The 18620-nt window shown below is 38.2% G+C and overlaps 2 protein-coding genes across 2 annotated transcripts; one reads left to right on the forward strand and one right to left on the reverse strand.

Moving 5' to 3' along the window:
- Positions 1-618: 618 nt before the first annotated feature.
- LOC135745352 (uncharacterized) lies at positions 619-2134 on the reverse strand. Its single transcript, XM_073814135.1, has 7 exons — positions 2115-2134; positions 1908-1998; positions 1538-1713; positions 1361-1454; positions 1104-1233; positions 794-1014; positions 619-705 (listed from the first exon to the last, which is right to left on the reverse strand). Exons 1-7 carry the CDS (start codon positions 2132-2134, stop codon positions 619-621), a joined length of 819 nt encoding a protein of 272 aa, XP_073670236.1.
- Positions 2135-8662: 6528 nt separating this feature from the next.
- LOC135745390 (uncharacterized) lies at positions 8663-18576 on the forward strand. Its single transcript, XM_065263691.1, has 11 exons — positions 8663-8758; positions 10567-10723; positions 10877-10975; positions 12873-13151; positions 13251-13320; positions 13563-13644; positions 16594-16750; positions 16904-17002; positions 17944-18222; positions 18322-18462; positions 18566-18576. Exons 1-11 carry the CDS (start codon positions 8663-8665, stop codon positions 18574-18576), a joined length of 1470 nt encoding a protein of 489 aa, XP_065119763.1.
- The last annotated feature ends 44 nt before the right edge of the window (positions 18577-18620 follow it).

The raw sequence follows: 18620 nt of genomic DNA on the forward strand, positions 1-18620 counted from the left end.
GAATGCAAAGGTTAATCTAAATTAGAATTAATAAACAAAAACATAATTCCAAATGTACCTTAACATATCTTTGAGCAAGATAATTGTGAAGATTTAACTTTTTCCTTAGGTTCCATCCACGAACATGGATAGTGATCATATCTGTGCGTGCTGAATAAAAAAAATGAACAGATCCATTTTAAATATTGCACATATTTAACAATGATTTTAATTAAACCCAACGACTCACCAGATTTGGTCATATATTTTGTTGTCAATGCAGCACGAGACATAAATGAATTGACTGCTTCCACTTCCTCCCCAACAATCAAACCTGCATTAGTAGGAAATATAAAAAATGTTAAGGAACAGATCCATCGGGGTACGAGTGGCATAGGGGTCAAAGTTGCTGCCATTAAATTACGATATGGACATTTAACCTGTCTATGAGAATAATCCAATGACAGGTTTATCAGTAGATCCTCTAAAGCAGGAGTCTCAAACCGGTTCCACAGAGGGCTTAGTGTATGCTTGTTCTTGGTCTTTCCCTTCAATAGTGACCAATTAAGATCCTAACCAATTAGTGACCTACTCAGTCTGGTACAAGGTAAAAGAGAAAACCTGCATACAATAGGCCCCTCAATGGAACAGGTTTGAGACCACTGCTCTAAAGTTAAAACTCACCAGCTCCCTCTTGGTTGCGGCCACCCCACTCCACCTGTTATGCTTAATCATTGCAGCATTGTATCAAAATTACTCATATAATACTCATTATGTATTTGATTAAAAATAAATATATAATAAATACAATTACCTCACATTTGGTTGAATGACCTTTTGCATGCATAACTGATAAGAATGGTCGCATTTGCAAAAGATACTGTAGATCAGGAAAGGCCTCACACACTCTTTTTAAGTATGGGTAATATTTGCACATTACATCAGTGCAGACAAACTCAATCTTTTGTGTCTTGCCAAGCTCTTTTTGAAGATAAAGAGGGTATGCAAACACTTCTCCACGGTACATCTGTAGTCCTGTTACAAAAGAGTTAGTTCAGAATTCTAGTATAATCAAAGACAAGAAAGTCTTGGTTAGCTTGGCTTCATCAGAGTGCTGAACCTACCATTCAAAAGAATGCAGTGTCTACAGACTGAAATCATCACACCCTCTTCATCAAGTTTGGATTGAGACTTCTTGTTAGACTCACTACCAGCTTTAAAGTGTGAGTTTCCACAAATGGGTCGGCCTGGTGACTAAGAGAATATTTTCACAAACAATTATTATTGTTGTTAAATCATCATAGATGACCTGTAAGTTGTACATGATAAAATTGTCTCTTATGACTGAAGCATTAATTGACTGTATTTTTCCATAACTTACAGTTTTGATTTTGTCTCTGATAGTTTGCAAAAACTCTGCAACCTCTTCATTTTTGGCAAAGAAGGTTCCGTCAAAATATGGATTTTCATTTATCCTACAAAAATACAAAAAACACTGAATGGACTCTGACAGGTTTAGGTTTTGTCTTTTAAAAGTTAAATTACTTTGTTAACTTACCCGTTGCGATTAAACCTGTACATTTTCCTGTTCCCATCAAGAGACACTGCCACCATATCCTGACTGCAAGCTGGACAGGAGAAATGGTCATCTCCAAGAAGTGTTTCCATCTCATGTCTACAGTACGTCCATTCCAGAAAACTGCGCTGAAAACAGTCCACTGATATTGTACCAACCTAGTAAACATAAAATAGTTATCGTGAGAGTTGATTAAGAAGTAACAGATACATTTTTGCATTGAACTATACAGTACAACCTGACATCTAGCCACAACTTTCTTATTTATAAAACAAACCTTTATGTCAATGGCTATAAACCCCCTCACCCATTTATCCTCTACATTATTACATTTTGTAATAATCTGACTTACTCTGCCAGAACGCATTGAGCGGCTTTGCAGCATTCTCACAAAGGCCTGTCTGGATAGGCCAGGTGCTGTGACTTTAAAGTCTTCAAAGGTACTGAACAGGTCAACAGTGTAAACTGTTTGAAACTCAATGGTTCCAGGCCAGTACCCATTTAATATAAGGTCTTTGACCTCAGGTGTCCACGATTTTAGGCAAGACTTACAGGTTACCAAAGGAAGGGAGAGATCATAGCGACCTGTTGGGTCAAACAGAGATATTCATCACAACCATACATTCAACTATACAAAGCCTGTGTACTTGTTTTACACACTTTATGTTGTAAGTTAAACAAAGGTAAGCACCATTAATATTTATGAAGATAATGGCACGACCAGCATTCACTGAAACATCCTCAGCACCACAACAGCAAATCTTGTTGGGCAAAGCGATCGGTAGGAGACAATCTGGAAAAACAGACATCAATATTAATTTTAACAGTTTACACTTGATATGTAATGTAATCCAATCCATATAGCGGTCACATACCTTGCTCACTAACTACATGTTCACCAGTGCTGTCTTTTGTAACGATGCATTTCGGTGAAATGGCTTTGTAAAAGCCTCCCACAAATGACTCCCTGTTGTGTAGAACATACTGGTGATGCACTGACACATCACAGTTACTGCAATACAGTTCTTTGGGGAGGCAGTCTCTGCATCGAATAACAGCCTCTTCCACATGACACTGTTGGCAAGCTTGTTGAGGTGTCCTTCCGCTTGTTAACATGGCTTGTAAAAGATGTGGTCTTGATTTTTGCCACTTTTCGCCAGATAGTTCATGCCGCAAACCCCAGGTCCGTATGTTGTAAGTTTCTGATCGATAAATGTCTGGGCTGTCTAAGCTCTCCTTGAGTTCTTGAATATTTTTGTCTTTAGAGGAGAGGGATAAATGGAGTTAAAGTATTTCACAGTTTTTTCCAGCCCTGTACTAAATTAGCCTGACTACGTCAGACTTTGTACTTCCGCTAAATTTCATTACGCTTCTGTACTCAGTCTGAGATACCTCCCATTCAAACCGTTTTCCTCAGGTCTCAAAACAACCGGCAGAATCAATGAACAGAGGGCGGGCTGAGAGCCGTGACGTAGACGCTAAGCGCCGAATGTACGGTTGTAGTTTGTAGTGGACATGGAGGCACAGAAAGCTATTTGCTCTGTTGTGGAGAACCGGCACTTGCCAACTTAATCCCGAACAAGAAAAGTGTTTGTTAAACATTTTGAAGGGAGATTATGTTGTTGCCCTACTCCCGACAGGTTTTGGGAAAAGTTTAATTTATCAACTATTATCGATCGTCAGCAAGAAACTGTGTGCAGCACAGCTTGACGTGCACAACAATCGAGATATCATGGAAGGAAATTTCATTGTTCACAGTTAATGGTGGAGGACGCGTGGGCAAACATTCTTTGGTGACGTTCCTGATTAACCAGAAAAAAAGGTAGGAAGATTTAATTTACATATGGTTATGGCCGTCTGGTGGAAGAGTTTGAGAGGAGAGAGGGGCGTTCCTCCACTTAGACGTGAGTGGAAAGACACCGTAAGGATAGTGTTCAACTAGCTCTGGCCCGATTTACTTTACATAATCTGCAGAAGTCGTTCATAGCCATGTTAACTTCGGTATTTCGCTCGATGGGTTTGTTTTCACATCATGCATGTGTTTTACAGCAGAAATTTGATGCGGCTGAGCTGGCGCATAACGCACATCATATCCAAACGTTATGTGATTGGCTTACGTTTAGACCAATGATTTTAAACTTCAGACAAGCCCCTCCCATGAGAAGGAAAATGATTGTCAATTATGCCCAGCCAGACTCTGTCTATGAAGCGAAGCAAAATAGCAGAGGATGGTTCTACCAGGCTAGTACTAAATGGCGTCAGCCATAGAATTTTCATATCCTGTAAAATGCAAAATTAGTTATGTACATACAGTATATTGTATCTGACATTGTCTCTTACCAATCAATTGAAGTGTCTCCTCAAACCGTCGGGGTGAAGTGCCTGTGTAGGAATACATACAATAGGTACACAATACAATCAGCAAGAATACATGCAGTGCTAAAATGTACAACAGTTCTGCATGTTGTTAGTTATAAAAATTAATAATAGTACATTCTCACCATCTGTTGTATCAGCAACGTCTTCTGATGAATCTTCATATTGAGGTCGTGTTGACCTCATTCGACATTCAGGTGTGACTAAACAACATATAAAAACTTTAGAGAATGTCTAAAAATTCATGACAATTTAGAGGAATGCCGCTTATAATTGACATGGCACATACTATCTCTTGAGGGAGTTCGATTCTCAATAGTCAATCGTCCCAACTGGTCCCTCTTTCTCCACCGCACTGAGTCAATGTTCTTGCTCTTACATTTATCTTTACATGGATCCTTCTGGAATAAATGTACGGATTAATAAATTGCAGCTAAATGAAATTGTACTCATTGAATTGTATAGTCTAGTATGGAAATAAATGGCAACAGTTATCATTTTTATAATTGCATCCATTTTGAGAATGTGTCTAGTTACATTTCTTTATATTTGAGTAAATCCAGTTCATATTTGGGTTCAGATGGGTAACTTAAATCTATGCTCAAAAGCATTTCTCAATCTGTAAAGGTTATTCATTGGAGTCTATTAAATATAACAAAAATTGATATCTCACTAGAAAGGCACCGCAACCTATAACAGTTGTTACCATCCTTTTTGTGTGACTGTAGCCAAAGTACCTCTTTAGTACCCTAATATTACAGTTTATCTCAGTCGCTTTGGTGCATTTCTCACATCACTATTTACATTTGCACAACAGTTAGTTCAACCTCCACATCATTTAGTCATTGGTGCACATCATAGTAGCAGTTTCTCATTCTTTCGAACAAATTACAAATGCTTTTGGACATGCATCAAATGCTTTCATACAATTCTCTGCTGTTTTATAACATTATCATTTGATTATGTCATGTCAGTCAAAATTAACTATACTTGTGAATGCTGAATAGTCATTACATATAAATCTAATAGTCCTCAATTCACTGCTTGAGTCATTACATACAAAAATGTTGAACTAGTTGTCAAAAAAAAATTTCCCCCCCGAAAATATCTCCTAAATTGAGCATTTTCTAAAATTATGTGGCCAGACAGAGAGGAATGTCTGGATGTGCATGAATGATTACAGTACTATATGTGTTGTATGTTCAGTTCCAATATGGTTCACAGTTCCAATAGGTACTGCAATATTGTTTACAGTTGTTCAAAGCTCTACCCAACGAGAGTGCATGTATGTTGTAAAGAAGGGTGTATTTTTTTTCTTTTGCACAATGCTGTGAACAAATTAGAATTGCAAAGAGCATATGCAGTAAAAATGTGAAACATACATACAATATTCAGTGTCTTGTACTCACTAAATACAGTAAGGTGTAACTAACTGAGGTGTACTAATTGTTTTGAGAACTGCATTAACTGTTGTGCAAATGTAAGTAGTGATGTGAGAAATGCACCAAAGCGACTGAGAAAAACTGTAATATGCCTACGTGTCTTGAATTATTGGCCTACAGCTGTTTGTGAAACACTGATCTAAAACGCTTATAAATTGTTATTTTGGCTACCACTCGTTTGGGCTAACATAACGTATATACTTCTTTGCTTACCTTTTCATGTACTTTGTCTCTTAATTCGGAACTAATTATATCAATTAGCCGCCTATCAACATAATCGTCCACGTCTCCAGTGAGTGTAGAAACGTTAGGCCCATCAAGAGCCATCTGTTTCGGTAGTCTTTTCCTTCTTGCCATGTCACGTCTACTCCAGAAATACGCAATATTTTACGTTTGCTTATTTTTTAGATGTTGTCTATTCAATATATCGTTCAACTGGATTAAACTCGCAGTGGTGTATCTTCATATATGCCGCCCGCGTCATAGATAGATATGGCCCGCGTAACTTGCGCGTAAACCCCACTTCCGGAAAATTAGGGTTCAGGACAGGTTCAAATGGCACCATTACAAATTTATTTCCCGTTTCATTGAATATATTAGCTACATTTCTATTCTTTCAGTATTGTACAAAACATATAAAAACAATAAAAAAATAAATAAAAAACGAATGTACAAAACATTAAAAATAAAATGTATATCTTACATTTACCTGTGATAAGCGAATAGGTATATTTTATAATTGTTTATACAATTGGCATTATTTAAATTGCGAACTGTCAACGAAACTGCTTGAGTAACATCCTGACCTGACAACAGATTACTCTGTGGTGTGTCTTCAGCCTGTTAAATCCTCATTAGTTTTTGGTGTTTTATTTAAAGAAGACAACACCCTTACAAAAAACACATGAATTTCACATGTGAACGCATGTGATCACATGTGGATGCATGTGAAGTGTATAAAAACCACATGTAATTTATTGTGACATATTGCTATATTTGAAAATCATGAATCACATGTGAACGCACATGTGAATCATAGGCGTAATTTAACCCCCCCGTAAATAATCAAAACTGGTCAGTGCAACCAACCCCCCCCACACACACACACACACACAAAATAAAAATAAATAAAAATAAAAATCTTATCATGATGATGAATTATTAACTTAGATATCAGCCCCCCCCCCAATGTGGAACCCAAAGTTACACCCTTGGTGTGAACACAGGTGTGAATGTGAAGTGTTTAAAAACCACATGTGATCACATGTGCTTTTTCACATGTAAAATGCATTTGTTTGTTTTTTTCTGTAAGGGGCAGTTTTGCCCTCAGGCCTTTTGCCTGGACCTGTCTGTTGCTAAAGCCAAACCTTCATGGGTGCTGCCTGCTAACCCTAAGCATTGAACAATAAAGTGCATGCACAATCATGTTTATTGTAGATGATGTGCACATCGCTTCCTAAATATAAAGGAACTGGACAATATATTTGTGAGGTATTTTGGAAGTTACTCAAATTTTACTATATTTTTATTGCTTTGCTAAAATGTTCAGACACAAATAAATGTGTATATTCAGTATTGGTCACTCAGACTGAATGAAATGCATCAACTTCTGTGTTGGACAGAACACATGTATTCTGTAGCAGGTTGGTGGAGTTTTATGCACACCATTGTATTTCAAGATGCTAAATATCTCACAGAGGAACATTGTAGAGTTTTTCCTCATTCCTCAACTTCTAGAAGACTTTGTTGGCTGTTAGGTTGAGGATTATATAAATTCAAAACAGAACACAACCAATGTGAATACATATGCGGAGTGTACACGCATAGTGGTTAAAAAAATATATACTGGTGCATCTGAAGTCAGCACATGATTGTGGTTGTACTGAACCAGATTGACAGATAAAAAGTCTCTGCAAATGCTTCTCAGGCTGATTTATTATTAGTATTTCTGTATTAGAAAATCTGTATTCTGATTTTTTTGAGATACCATATCTTTGATTTCTATAAGCTGCATTAACACACACACACACATTCTGGTTTCCATGTTCTATGGGGACATTCCATGGACGTAATGCATTTTATACTGTACAAACTGTATATTCTATTTACCTAACCTACCCCATTCCCTAACCCCAACCATCACACAAACCCTTCTCCTACTTCACATTTTCAAGAAACCTCATTTTGTTTGATTTATAAGCTTGTTTCTTCATGTGGACATCAAAATGTCCCCACAAGGTCACAAAAACACTGGTATTCCTATCTTTGTGGGGACAATTGGCCCCCACAACGTGATAATTACCAGGTACACACACGCACGCACGCACGCACGCACACACACACACACACACACACACACACACACACACACAAAATGGGTTACCCAATTTTTCAGCTTAATCAAATTCTAATGTTCAATTCACACTTTAAGTGTTATCTTGTTAATAACAAGGTACGAGATGGTCTGATTCTTTTCACAGCTCATTCAACATGGAAGACTTAAGTCAGAACATATATGATTACATATATTCACACTTAACAACTGTGATGGAATTCACAGGGACCCTAACTACAATTTGTAATGAGATCCCTGGCATAGTATAATAGTAAGAACACTTACAAATATGAAATGTGTCCCCTCCAACATCTCATTTAGTCCAACGCCCCAGTGGCAGTTGTAGAACAGTTCAACTGGGGGGCCAAGCTGGGGCCAGTTGTACTGTTAGGGGGGCCAGTTACAATATACATTTTTGTTTAGGCTGGCCACATGCAGGGGGTACAGCTTGTTCTTACAGGGGCACTAAATACAGTACTTTTTGCTAGAATAATTTGCAAACATTTATTTTCCTTAAAATATTTTGAATGCATTTGGCTTAAAGGCCATTTGTCACATTATCACTCCATTTAAATTGAGAGTGGAAACAGCTAAATACGTGCTAATAAACTGTAAGTCTCATTCTGTATTTCAGATTTATTTTACAAGACGACTGATAACTTGCTGCAAAAATGACAAAGTTTAACATGCATTACACACACAACCAATGGATCTATTTTAAATGTGTGCAACATACTTATGTGATTTCGTTAGGATACAGCAATTCTGTTTATTCAGTTCACATTAGAATTAAAACCCTGATTTAGACGACTTGGATTCAGTTATTGTGAAGTGTGAACGCACTCAAGTCGGACGTTAAAGATTACAATTTCAGAACTACACTTAGAATAGCCTCGCCAGACATCGTGCGCGCAAGGCAGCAGCAGCATACAGTCAATTGGCTTGTTCGACTTCATGCAGCGCTGCAAGAATGGACAGCCGGATGACATCGAAGTACCGCGAGAGCGAGACGAAATTAGACTTCGTATGATTTCTCTAATCGGTCACGCGGTACTTTGACGTCATCCCACTGTCCGCTCTTACGCCGCCCCATAAAGTCGAAGAAGCCTAATGGGAACCCCAGGCTACTTAATAAACTACGCCTACGCGCATACTGATTAGAGGATTATAGCGGGAGGCCTTGGCGGGAATCGATTATTGTGACATCACACATCTGGACCAGAGTCCATTCTCGCCCATCGTTACTGCAGACGATCGCGAAAAAAATCGATCAACCGAACACATTAAGAAGTAAGTACAATAGTTCTACATTTCGACAGCCTGCTTTACTGATATTGGGGTCCGGAAGGTCGGGGCATTTTTTTATTTGTTTTTATTAAAAGCTGTGTGTATTTATCCAGGTATGCCGGGAGGTAAGAAAAACCAACGTCGGTGTGTTGCTTGCCAGCATTTAATATATGTTGCATGCAAAAAATGCCCTCACTGCAAAGCACAGCAGCCTTACAAGAAAAGACTGATTGAGGCCAGAACCAAGTTTGCAGCTCAAAAGTCTGAATATGTCAAACGCATAAAGAAGAACTGTAACCAAACCCATGTGCTTCAAAGTGGTAAGTGGTGCATACTAATAAGAATGCAATTTACTGTAAAGTTTGACTTTTTGAATTAAGATTATTCTGAACATTTTTAATCTGCATGGTATGTAAGTATACTTACACTGAAAAAAAAGGAAAGCTGGGTTGTGAGATTGACATAAAAATATTATGTTTGATTTACATAACTATATTGTGTTAAACACCAAAATACAATAACTGTTAAACACAATATAGTTATGTTAATCAAACATAATATTTTTATGTTAATCTACAACCGCAACTGTCCATTTTTTCAGTGTACTCACATTTATTTTTTACCCAAATACTCTTAGTAGGTGAACTCTTCTGAATTCCATGTTGCAAATCCTGCCTTGTCTGCCACTTCGCTGCTACTTGTATAGGTCTGTGGGATGACAAGGGGCACGTACATGGTTCATCCAACAATATGTCGCTTGAACCAACAACTTTTTCTCACTGTTCACCTTTATTCGGATCATGCACAGAATGTTTACTTCAGAGATCTCAAACTGGTTCCACGGAGGGCCTAGTGTATGCTGGTTTTTAGTCTTTATCTTCAAGTAGTGACCAATTAAGACCTAGACTGCCAGATGATGGGAGATCCTAACCAATTACTGACCTACTCAATCAGTTTTGTTCAAGGTAAAAGAGTAAAACCAGCATACACTAGTCCCTCCGTGGAACTGGTTTGAGACCTATGGGTAACATTAATTGAATATACTTCAATAAAGGAGTCGCTGGAGAGCCACATGACAGGATAGAGAATCTGATTTAAGTAAACAAAACCCTGGGCAGGTGGCCCAAGGAAAGTCAGACAGTACATGTTAGACTCGAACTTACGACCATCTTGACGCAGACTGTCCGGCAATGCAGCGACTTAGCCCACTATGCCACGCAGACCCCTGTAATTACAGTACACTATTATATATTATGTAAACTTTTACCTAATCTTAACCCTAACCTCTGTAAGTTCTTGCCTAACCTTAACCGTTCACAATATAAAACTATGTCATTTCTATAGCACACAAAAAATGTAATTTGTTGTATGAATAACACATAAATGTACAGTGTAATCCCATGTTAGCAAGGGGTGAAATCGGGTTGCAGAGCCATATGTCCATTATGGAGATCATATTGCAGCTTTTCATATTCACAGAAGAAATAAGTAATACAATTACTAGTTTGTTACTAGTTTACTAGTGTACTTGCAATGTAATTTACACATATCTTGGTGTGATCACATTTTAGCTGGATCGCCTTGAAGCTGTTGGATACTACCCCATATTACTTTTGGGGAGTAAAAAAAAATCAACATTTACTGCAGATGTAATCAGCAGCATTGGGCTGAATCTTCACGAGGAGCTTCTGGGAAAGCTGAAGGAGGTCTTTGGGTCAATCCTGAAGTGTGAGTGAATGTTCAAAATCGAAACATGTATTTGGTGGTAATTACTGTACATTTATGGTTAATAATTTAATTTAGAAATATTTCATATTTGTGATTTCTAAATGTTCATAATTATTGTCTGAAGTGTTTGTAAAATTGTTTCTATTTCTTTAGTACACTCTCGAAATCTGGAGAAGGAGAAGGCAGCTGAAGTTGAAGACAGTATCCCTGCTAGGGAGTCAGCTGGTCAGGAAGAGGATATGATGGAGCAAGGTACAGACTGTTTTCCAGTCAACGCCACACTGACGTAGAAAGGGATCTGTGTGTATCCTATAGGTGCAAAAGAATGTACAATGGGCTTGCAAATAGTTGTCCAAATTCTGTATTTCATATTAATATTATCTCACATTGTAACCATGTAAAACCAATTATTCTATTACTATTTTCAATTTGAAAAAGAATTGTTGCTACCCAGCCACACATCTTTAGAATCAGCTGTAGCATAGCTAAAATATAGACATTGATGGGTACCATAACAGTAATTTTAGCTGTAATGGCGAGGTATGTACTAACAGGCCGCATCGAGGTGGAAAGGCAAACTGCCTGGCGCTGAAACTGAAAATGGCTAATAGCGCCTTCCGTGTAATGCATATGCATTCATGGGAGGATCACATAAAGAGATGGGAGGGGAAGCGTTAACTGCGCCTAATTATGTATTCGACGTTATGTAGCCTACTAAAACCGCTACTATTTTGCAGTGAAAATTCTCTGCCTCGGGAAAAGCAGGTGCGAACCAGGATATGCGCCCAGACGTAGTACTCTTTCTAATAGGCTAATATACCAAATGCAAATCACAATTATGCTTTATGACATTTTCTATTATCCTTATTAGCTAGCGGAGAAATTACCAAAATGAAATGACCAAACACAAAATCGATTTAGTAAGCTTACATTTAAAGATGGCCAATAGCCTAACCAAAACTCCAAATGTAGCCTTAATGTCCAAATTAAAGATGGCATATATTATAGTTACGTTTCATTAGCATGTTAGACATTTTAATTGGAAAATACAAAACCATGTGTGGACAAGTATAAATGAACATTTTAAGTGTTGCAATAATCCCGGTAGCTTTTTTTAATATCAGCAATGGCTGGGTGGGTGAATTTTACTCAGCTATCGATTCATTCCATGCATTCCACAGCAACCAGCGTTTATGCACAACCTCTTAAATTGTGGTACATTGAATTTGTGTACTGCGGGACCTGCATCGTCTGTTAAAGCCAACTTTTTCTTCATAAAGTTTAAGGTCCTGCCATCTTTTTTCACCTTTTCCACCTACAGTATTTGGGGGTCGAGGATATTACAACATCATTTGTAATTTCGGTCCAGATGGCATTCATTTTTGACGGTGTGGAATTCCGTCCATGTATAATATTTAAATTCGATGCCTACTCATAAACAAGCAGATCATATCGCTAAATCTTTTTTTCACCCTTTTGACCGGACCGATAGAGAGAGAAAGAGGCCCATTCAATTGTTTAAAGGGCGCAATGTACAATGTAGTGGGCGGAGACAGGCGCAGACTACACAAACACCTGAAACCTACATAAATATGAAGCAAGGTGCGGTCTCAATAAAAGTGCTTTCTGCATCTTCTTCAAGGTGAAAATAACACTGCGCTTGCAAATGTAAGTACATCTGGCCCTCAGTGTCTTAAATGACCCTGCAGAAAATCAAATAGGCCTCAAGGTCCTAAATGCACAACACTCTCATCTAGTAAACCATTCTAAACTGTTTGAACATTTGAATTGAATTCCATTTCTCAACAAGCATCACAGTATTTTGGCATGCTCTCTACCAGTGTTTGACATTGATATTGGGTGATTTTATGCCATCCCTAGTGCAAATATTCAACCAGCTCAGCATTGTTTGATGGCTTGTGACCATCCATTTACTCTTAAAAAGAAAATGCAGGTCTCAATATTTTCCTGAGCTCTAGGGTAATTATTCTGAGAGTTAATGTGGAGATTCATTTTCTGCAACTATGCTCTTATGAAACATGATCACATTGCCTGTATCTGTGAACTCTTTTTGTAATGTCCACCTATGAAAAATGTTGTTATTATGTAATGGGTAGAACATTATATGACACTCTTCTTTTGTTATAAGGTCCTTTAGAATCTGACACTGTGGTGCTCACCCTTACCCCATGTGTGGAGGAAAATGAGTCTGACACTGTGGTGCTCACCCTTAACCCATGTGTGGAGGAAAATGAATCTGACACTGTGGTGCTCACCCTTAACCCATGTGTGGAGGAAAATCAAACTGTGTGTGAGGATTCTGCTGGACCAGATGCTGCAGTGACAGAATCCACAATGGATGTTGCTGAATGTGAAGACATGGCACAAACAACATTCAGTGGTGATTTGGTTCAGCATGCAGAGCACGGTAGGCATTCATTCACATTGGGTTTAGGCCCACTTTAGAACCATGAAAAATAAATGTAAATAACCTATAAAAACTGTTGTCCATCATAACTTGTTGCAGTCAAGGACACCAAAAACACAGAAGTTGTCCCAAAAAAGAAAGGGAGAAAAAGTTGTCAAAAGACACATAAGTATTTGGAACGTCTTGGCCCTTTGCTGTGCTTTTCTTGCAAAAAAAGCGAGACAGAGATCAGAGATCAAGGTATTCCTAGTGTTATAATTGCCTGTACATGTAAAAGTGAGGTATCTGTATAATATCTTGTTTCCTTTTCCTTATCATCTTATTGATATACTGCATTCTGAAGTGATCAAATAATGTTGATTACAAAACATCAATGCTTCCGTAATGCTTATGTCAGTTGTGATCATATAGGTCTGCCATGCGAGGAATGTGCAGAGCGGACATCGTCCGGAAACTTTCTTTATTCAAAGATCCTAAAAAAAGAGGGGATCTGGTAAGTTATTGATTCTTCTATTTCATAAAGATTTTTTTTGTGGGGGTGGTATTTTTTTATGACAGTATGTTCTTTTTTAAATAAAATCCCCAAATCTGGAAGCTCAATCTGCTTTTGGTTCATAAAATATAAATTTTGCATAATAAATGTCAGTAATACATTTAAAGTGATGGTTCGGAGTTAGTTAACCATAGGTTTTTTTGCAACTTGACATCGTTCCAAACAACCCCTCATCAGCTTATATCCTTATATGTTAAAACATTGGTCGAGAAAGCGCTATCAGCTGATGGACTAAATGCATGCGCTAATAGATCCAAACATGCTTCGTACATTACCCCACTAATAATGCCCAGAATCGTACCAAACTTCGACAGTAGTACAAATAGTTTTTGTATTTATAAAATGAGGCATAGCAAAGTTGGTACTATCTTGTCTTATTTTGGGGTGTTTTTTGGAGATATCTTCATATACACGTCTAAATTGTAAGTAGACAAGCATAAGTTTATAACCATGCCTTTGTTTACCAGAAATGTGTTCATTAAATGGGCCTTGAAATATAAATGCGACTTATAAACCAAAGCAAGTTATACAGTATATGTTTTTCCCTTGCAACAATGTGTTTTTTGCTGAGTGCAACTTTGTGCGACATATAGTCCGGAAAATATGGTAGTCTCTATGTTCAGCTCTAGGGATTGGTACTAGCAACTTTGGGAATGTGGTCTGTTTCTACACTGTAAAGATAAAGCCTGCTGAGTTTCTGTTCTATGTCTTTAATTGGACTCACCTGATGAGCCAGGTCTAAATATGTACCAGACCAGACAGTAGTAATGAAATATTGTGGAACTGGGCTGCATTCCCCGAAACCCTTAATTCATTAGAATTAAAACCCTGATTTAGACGACTTGGATTCAGTTATTGTGAAGTGTGAACGCACTCAAGTCGGACGTTAAAGATTACAATTTCAGAACTACACTTAGAATAGCCTCGCCAGACATCGTGCGCGCAAGGCAGCAGCAGCATACAGTCAATTGGCTTGTTCGACTTCATGCAGCGCTGCAAGAATGGACAGCCGGATGACATCGAAGTACCGCGAGAGCGAGACGAAATTAGACTTCGTATGATTTCTCTAATCGGTCACGCGGTACTTTGACGTCATCCCACTGTCCGCTCTTACGCCGCCCCATAAAGTCGAAGAAGCCTAATGGGAACCCCAGGCTACTTAATAAACTACGCCTACGCGCATACTGATTAGAGGATTATAGCGGGAGGCCTTGGCGGGAATCGATTATTGTGACATCACACATCTGGACCAGAGTCCATTCTCGCCCATCGTTACTGCAGACGATCGCGAAAAAAATCGATCAACCGAACACATTAAGAAGTAAGTACAATAGTTCTACATTTCGACAGCCTGCTTTACTGATATTGGGGTCCGGAAGGTCGGGGCATTTTTTTATTTGTTTTTATTAAAAGCTGTGTGTATTTATCCAGGTATGCCGGGAGGTAAGAAAAACCAACGTCGGTGTGTTGCTTGCCAGCATTTAATATATGTTGCATGCAAAAAATGCCCTCACTGCAAAGCACAGCAGCCTTACAAGAAAAGACTGATTGAGGCCAGAACCAAGTTTGCAGCTCAAAAGTCTGAATATGTCAAACGCATAAAGAAGAACTGTAACCAAACCCATGTGCTTCAAAGTGGTAAGTGGTGCATACTAATAAGAATGCAATTTCCTGTAAAGTTTGACTTTTTGAATTAAGATTATTCTGAACATTTTTAATCTGCATGGTATGTAAGTATACTTACACTGAAAAAAAAGGAAAGCTGGGTTGTGAGATTGACATAAAAATATTATGTTTGATTTACATAACTATATTGTGTTAAACACCAAAATACAATAACTGTTAAACACAATATAGTTATGTTAATCAAACATAATATTTTTATGTTAATCTACAACCGCAACTGTCCATTTTTTCAGTGTACTCACATTTATTTTTTACCCAAATACTCTTAGTAGGTGAACTCTTCTGAATTCCATGTTGCAAATCCTGCCTTGTCTGCCACTTCGCTGCTACTTGTATAGGTCTGTGGGATGACAAGGGGCACGTACATGGTTCATCCAACAATATGTCGCTTGAACCAACAACTTTTTCTCACTGTTCACCTTTATTCGGATCATGCACAGAATGTTTACTTCAGAGATCTCAAACTGGTTCCACGGAGGGCCTAGTGTATGCTGGTTTTTAGTCTTTATCTTCAAGTAGTGACCAATTAAGACCTAGACTGCCAGATGATGGGAGATCCTAACCAATTACTGACCTACTCAATCAGTTTTGTTCAAGGTAAAAGAGTAAAACCAGCATACACTAGTCCCTCCGTGGAACTGGTTTGAGACCTATGGGTAACATTAATTGAATATACTTCAATAAAGGAGTCGCTGGAGAGCCACATGACAGGATAGAGAATCTGATTTAAGTAAACAAAACCCTGGGCAGGTGGCCCAAGGAAAGTCAGACAGTACATGTTAGACTCGAACTTACGACCATCTTGACGCAGACTGTCCGGCAATGCAGCGACTTAGCCCACTATGCCACGCAGACCCCTGTAATTACAGTACACTATTATATATTATGTAAACTTTTACCTAATCTTAACCCTAACCTCTGTAAGTTCTTGCCTAACCTTAACCGTTCACAATATAAAACTATGTCATTTCTATAGCACACAAAAAATGTAATTTGTTGTATGAATAACACATAAATGTACAGTGTAATCCCATGTTAGCAAGGGGTGAAATCGGGTTGCAGAGCCATATGTCCATTATGGAGATCATATTGCAGCTTTTCATATTCACAGAAGAAATAAGTAATACAATTACTAGTTTGTTACTAGTTTACTAGTGTACTTGCAATGTAATTTACACATATCTTGGTGTGATCACATTTTAGCTGGATCGCCTTGAAGCTGTTGGATACTACCCCATATTACTTTTGGGGAGTAAAAAAAAATCAACATTTACTGCAGATGTAATCAGCAGCATTGGGCTGAATCTTCACGAGGAGCTTCTGGGAAAGCTGAAGGAGGTCTTTGGGTCAATCCTGAAGTGTGAGTGAATGTTCAAAATCGAAACATGTATTTGGTGGTAATTACTGTACATTTATGGTTAATAATTTAATTTAGAAATATTTCATATTTGTGATTTCTAAATGTTCATAATTATTGTCTGAAGTGTTTGTAAAATTGTTTCTATTTCTTTAGTACACTCTCGAAATCTGGAGAAGGAGAAGGCAGCTGAAGTTGAAGACAGTATCCCTGCTAGGGAGTCAGCTGGTCAGGAAGAGGATATGATGGAGCAAGGTACAGACTGTTTTCCAGTCAACGCCACACTGACGTAGAAAGGGATCTGTGTGTATCCTATAGGTGCAAAAGTTTAAGGTCCTGCCATCTTTTTTCACCTTTTCCACCTACAGTATTTGGGGGTCGAGGATATTACAACATCATTTGTAATTTCGGTCCAGATGGCATTCATTTTTGACGGTGTGGAATTCCGTCCATGTATAATATTTAAATTCGATGCCTACTCATAAACAAGCAGATCATATCGCTAAATCTTTTTTTCACCCTTTTGACCGGACCGATAGAGAGAGAAAGAGGCCCATTCAATTGTTTAAAGGGCGCAATGTACAATGTAGTGGGCGGAGACAGGCGCAGACTACACAAACACCTGAAACCTACATAAATATGAAGCAAGGTGCGGTCTCAATAAAAGTGCTTTCTGCATCTTCTTCAAGGTGAAAATAACACTGCGCTTGCAAATGTAAGTACATCTGGCCCTCAGTGTCTTAAATGACCCTGCAGAAAATCAAATAGGCCTCAAGGTCCTAAATGCACAACACTCTCATCTAGTAAACCATTCTAAACTGTTTGAACATTTGAATTGAATTCCATTTCTCAACAAGCATCACAGTATTTTGGCATGCTCTCTACCAGTGTTTGACATTGATATTGGGTGATTTTATGCCATCCCTAGTGCAAATATTCAACCAGCTCAGCATTGTTTGATGGCTTGTGACCATCCATTTACTCTTAAAAAGAAAATGCAGGTCTCAATATTTTCCTGAGCTCTAGGGTAATTATTCTGAGAGTTAATGTGGAGATTCATTTTCTGCAACTATGCTCTTATGAAACATGATCACATTGCCTGTATCTGTGAACTCTTTTTGTAATGTCCACCTATGAAAAATGTTGTTATTATGTAATGGGTAGAACATTATATGACACTCTTCTTTTGTTATAAGGTCCTTTAGAATCTGACACTGTGGTGCTCACCCTTACCCCATGTGTGGAGGAAAATGAGTCTGACACTGTGGTGCTCACCCTTAACCCATGTGTGGAGGAAAATGAATCTGACACTGTGGTGCTCACCCTTAACCCATGTGTGGAGGAAAATCAAACTGTGTGTGAGGATTCTGCTGGACCAGATGCTGCAGTGACAGAATCCACAATGGATGTTGCTGAATGTGAAGACATGGCACAAACAACATTCAGTGGTGATTTGGTTCAGCATGCAGAGCACGGTAGGCATTCATTCACATTGGGTTTAGGCCCACTTTAGAACCATGAAAAATAAATGTAAATAACCTATAAAAACTGTTGTCCATCATAACTTGTTGCAGTCAAGGACACCAAAAACACAGAAGTTGTCCCAAAAAAGAAAGGGAGAAAAAGTTGTCAAAAGACACATAAGTATTTGGAACGTCTTGGCCCTTTGCTGTGCTTTTCTTGCAAAAAAAGCGAGACAGAGATCAGAGATCAAGGTATTCCTAGTGTTATAATTGCCTGTACATGTAAAAGTGAGGTATCTGTATAATATCTTGTTTCCTTTTCCTTATCATCTTATTGATATACTGCATTCTGAAGTGATCAAATAATGTTGATTACAAAACATCAATGCTTCCGTAATGCTTATGTCAGT

Source organism: Paramisgurnus dabryanus, chromosome 3 (assembly GCF_030506205.2).
Source record: "Paramisgurnus dabryanus chromosome 3, PD_genome_1.1, whole genome shotgun sequence".
NCBI lineage: Eukaryota > Metazoa > Chordata > Actinopteri > Cypriniformes > Cobitidae > Paramisgurnus > Paramisgurnus dabryanus.

Bases quoted from the DNA above. Each gene is read 5' to 3' on its own strand.
- LOC135745352 (XM_073814135.1), bottom strand. From the start codon at position 2,134: ATGATCTCTCCCTTCCTTTG. The intron at 1,714-1,907 runs GTAAGTCAGATT...TATGTTTACTAG, and splicing joins GCTCAATGCGTTCTGGCAGA to GTTGGTACAATATCAGTGGA. The intron at 1,234-1,360 runs GTAAGTTATGGA...ATATTCTCTTAG, and splicing joins TCAGAGACAAAATCAAAACT to TCACCAGGCCGACCCATTTG.
- LOC135745390 (XM_065263691.1), top strand. From the start codon at position 8,663: ATGCAGCGCTGCAAGAATGGACAGCCGGATGACATCGAAGTACCGCGA. The intron at 8,759-10,566 runs GTACTTTGACGT...ATCACATTTTAG, and splicing joins TTTCTCTAATCGGTCACGCG to CTGGATCGCCTTGAAGCTGT. The intron at 10,724-10,876 runs GTGAGTGAATGT...CTATTTCTTTAG, and splicing joins CTTTGGGTCAATCCTGAAGT to TACACTCTCGAAATCTGGAG.